The 3,928-nt window shown below is 49.6% G+C and overlaps 1 protein-coding gene across 3 annotated transcripts in view; it reads left to right on the top strand.

The window, feature by feature from the left end:
- The first annotated feature begins 1,522 nt into the window (after positions 1 to 1,522).
- The window catches only part of LOC127004352 (ski oncogene-like), an 82,871-nt gene continuing 80,465 nt past the window's right edge, over positions 1,523 to 3,928 (top strand). For all 3 annotated transcript variants that reach the window (XM_050871936.1, XM_050871937.1, XM_050871935.1), the window contains exon 1: positions 1,523 to 2,944. In XM_050871936.1, coding sequence (XP_050727893.1) covers positions 1,646 to 2,944 — 1,299 coding nt within the window. In that variant the 5' untranslated portion in view covers positions 1,523 to 1,645. The remainder of the gene's footprint in view (positions 2,945 to 3,928) is intronic.

Below are 3,928 nucleotides of genomic sequence, written 5' to 3'. Positions count from 1 at the left end.
GACTTCAGCCTGTTTGTTGACAGGTGATCTCCACTGAATTACGAAGTGGTGTGTGTGTGTGTGTTTAGCGATATACAGGAAGTGAGCTACGCGCGTGGGAGTCACTCGGTCAAAGTTTTAGATGTATGTTTCTGTATTTAACAACCTCTGTCCAAGCTATTCTCTACATGGTTCAAAGTATCTACTGGAAAAGTTGTATTTTTCATATCTTTCAAGCATTATGGGTCTTTCAACTTCCTTTCATGTCATGTGCACAGGTCGCTATACCTTCATCCCACACAAAAGTAGAGGTTTCAGGGCACTGAGTGACAGCGGGAAGTCTTTGTTTTTCCTTATGCCACTGTTTGATAGTTAATCTGCATGTACATTACCAACGATTTAACAGTGGGATGATGTAAGTATATACTATATAATTATGAAGTAACTTTTTATGTCTCGGCACGCACAACCGTGTAACAACTTCCTGTTTTCATATAGGTACCTAGTTAGTACGGAGAGGATTCCTGGAGGTTATGAACTGTATTTACTGTAATGCACTCATTCGATGATGATGTTTCCCGTTTCCTCTTTGACTGCCGTTAGGTCAGCTGCTATTCCCAAGAGAGAGAGAGAGAGAGAGAGAGTATTGGCCCTGCCGTCCTAGTCACCGTCGTGATGTCACAATACACGGAAGCCAATCACGGGATCTCAAAGAAAACTCCAAACTCCAACCCTTTGTAGAACATTCGTGATGCCCCGAACGCTGCAAGGAACCCGATATTTCCAGAGGTAATTTTTATGACCTGGTGGTAGTCTGTCCGTTCTTCTGGACTTCCCCTTCCCTTCTCTAACCTACCCTCCTCTTCATCATATCTGCTAATTTTTGGTCTAAGATCAGTTTTATTTTGATTGCCACGTGATTAAACTTCCGTCTGCGGCGGTGTCCGGCCCGCTGTTTGTGTGCGCGTGTCTCATTCAGGATCAATAACGTACCCTCGCCCTCTGCGGGTAGGAGTAGGCACACACAAGGACATGTACTCTAAGGATATGTTGTAAAAGCTAAAACATTTTCAGCTACATGTTTGATATACTGCTGTGGCCAAGGAGGTAGTATTACCAGTTTAAAATAAATGATACGTTTCTTTTAAATCATTGCTTCTGATGCAGTGTTTCTTTACCCCATGCCACCTAAAATACTATAATGAACTTAGCACAACTGCATAACTAGGTAAACCGGCTTGTCACGGACGCGGTGTTATTAAAATCGCCGTAGGTTTAATTTTCGGCAATTTCTGAAGGTGACAACTCACTTGATAGTCATGTGTCAAGGCAGTGACTATACGGAAGCCCTGTAGAATATTGACGCAAGCACAAACAAGCATGATGTATGTACAAATTATAATGAGTTTCAGAAAGAACAAAGGTAGGGAATTAGTTTTAAATTTGTGTTCAGTAGAGGTGCAGAAGGGAGTGTATGGCATCAGTGTGGAGGACGGCGGCTGAGCCGTGGCGGGAAGAGTTGCGGGCAAGAGCAAGAGACGTTACGACGGCAGTAAGCAAAGAGCCACAGGAGAGGGATGATGCGCACGTATCACCGCTCCTCTGTTGTGAATGTAGTGATGTTGTGTTAGTGCGTGTAGTGCCCTGTGTGCATTGATCAGGCCTTATGGCGGCACCGGACAACAGCCCACACCTTAAGCGCGTGTTGCGCAATTATCAAAATAGTGCGATGTCCAGTCTCCATGGGCCGGGACCTAACTGTTACCTAAATGACACGGGCAGGATGGGCGTAAGTAAAAAGTTGGCAGATTATGATGAGTCTCCTTCAATCAAACAACTGGACGCCACCACCAAGCACGAGCTGTACCGCGGGTTGAGCTTCAAGAAAGCTCTGCTTTACGAAGTGGACTCTCTCAACAAGAGCAAGGCCGAGAATGGCTCTCGTCGCTGCATTGTTGATATTGAGAGTAGGCGGCCACCAGCATCCAGTCCGCCCACCAACCACACGCCCACAACTCCCTCCCTTCCTGCTCCACAGCCTGCCATCACCACCACCGTCACCCCACCCGAGAGCAAAGACACCCCTGTAGATATCAGCTCCACCTCCACCACAACCACTGCCAGCCTCGTCCGTAACTCTGCCAACGACACTGCCACCACATGCAACTCTGCCAACATCACCACCAGCACGTCTGACTCCACCACCGCCCGAGTGGAGGAGTCGTGGGTGGAACCCGGAGTGTTTTTAGCACCGGCGCCCTTCCCGCCGCAACCTTGGCCTGTGTTGGCCGCCGCGGACAAGGGTTCTCCGGGTGCAGGCTGGGTTCGGGAGACCCTGCTCGACGGGGAGCCCATCACGTGCTTTAACGTGGGTGGAGAGAAGCGACTATGTTTGCCGCAGATCTTGAATACTGTCTTGCGTGACTTCTCACTGAGCCAGATCAACGCCGTTTGTGATGAACTGCGTATTTATCTTGATGGCTGTAACGAGGCGCAGCTGGACGCCTTGCGGGTCGCAGGAGTCCTTCCCCACACCGCCCCTTCCTGCGGCCTGATCACTAACACAGACGCCCAGAGACTTACTCAAGCCTTGCTGTACGCCCATCCTACCCGCGCCCCGGTCCCTGCCCCCTCCAAGCCTCAGGATCACCCGCAGCTCCGTGTTTATCACACCTGCTTTGGAAAGTGTAAAGGGTTGGTGTGGGATGACTTGTACACCAGCCCTACCGCCGCCTGCATTGAGTGCGAGGAGTGCCACGGCTTGCTGCCCCCGGCACGCTTCGTCTGCCACGCCCACAGGTCTCTTGAAAATCAGACCATTCACTGGGGATTTGATGCAGAGCAGTGGCGAACCTACCTTCTCTTGGCTAAGGACCAACAGCTTCCCATTGAAAAGGCCGAAGCTCAGTTGAAAGCTTTCAAGAGCAAGTTCGATCCTGTCGGTGGAAACTACAAGCGCAAACAGGTACTGTAACCTTTCGCAATACTTTATTGAAGTTTATTCACACACACACACACACACACACACACACACACACACACACACACACTCTGTTTCACTACCACAGTTGCCTAGAAGGAAGGCCGTTCCCGGACAGGTGAAAGGAAGAATTTTTTAGCTGTCATGCTAAGTATATATTGCAGAGTTTAATTATTGACAAAGGTATAGAAGAGTACAAGCAGACTTGGAACCTTGTGAGAACAGCAGACGTAAGGCTGCTCGACAACACTGCCGCCGTGCATGTCGTTACTCCGCGAGACATTCTCATCAAATTTAAGTCGTGTTGATCCCAAGGTCACGGCACCTGTCCTAATGCGGTGTGCTGCCCAAGAAGCCGTCGTCATCATCGTTTTTTACTGGACAACATTCACAAGTGACAAGGAGGCATTGTTTACCACGAGTTACTTTACAGCGTTCCCCTACCTGTATCCCCCGCCTTCCACACGTCTGATGGTAACAATCGCGTGCAGACAGACATCCTTGAGACCCTCAGACGGCCCTATTTCGCAGCTTGTGTCTACTTGCCAAATGCTTGCGTCACTCATCTCCCCTCATTCCTCTCAGCTCTTCAGCTCGTGTTGTCGGCGATTACACGCTCCAACCCTGCGTCAACATTTCTGTCTTGAAACAATCGTACATGTCACATTCATTTCATTTTCTGTCTCCCTCGCCACAGTGACAGTGCTTAATGTAAAACGGAGTGAAATGGAAGGCAATGTGCGGTTACTTGGAGAATGGCAGCGTTGCCTCGCCCCTTACCCTTCTCCCGCAAGAGAAGGGTGAAAAAAAAAAATACGGTAGAAAGCCTGTGCGAGCCGCCCGTCTGCTGCTGAGACAACCTTGGGAAGTAAGGGAGACAGGACTGGGGCTCGGGCATGACGAGGTAGGTGGGGAACCCTGCTGCCACCCACCCAGCCTCATCTGCCAACCTGTTTCCCACCCTCAAGT

Source organism: Eriocheir sinensis, chromosome 28, assembly GCF_024679095.1.
Source record: "Eriocheir sinensis breed Jianghai 21 chromosome 28, ASM2467909v1, whole genome shotgun sequence".
In the NCBI taxonomy this organism is placed as follows: domain Eukaryota; kingdom Metazoa; phylum Arthropoda; class Malacostraca; order Decapoda; family Varunidae; genus Eriocheir; species Eriocheir sinensis.
Note: the sequence above shows the minus strand (reverse complement) of the source record. Positions and strands in the feature narration are given on the sequence as shown.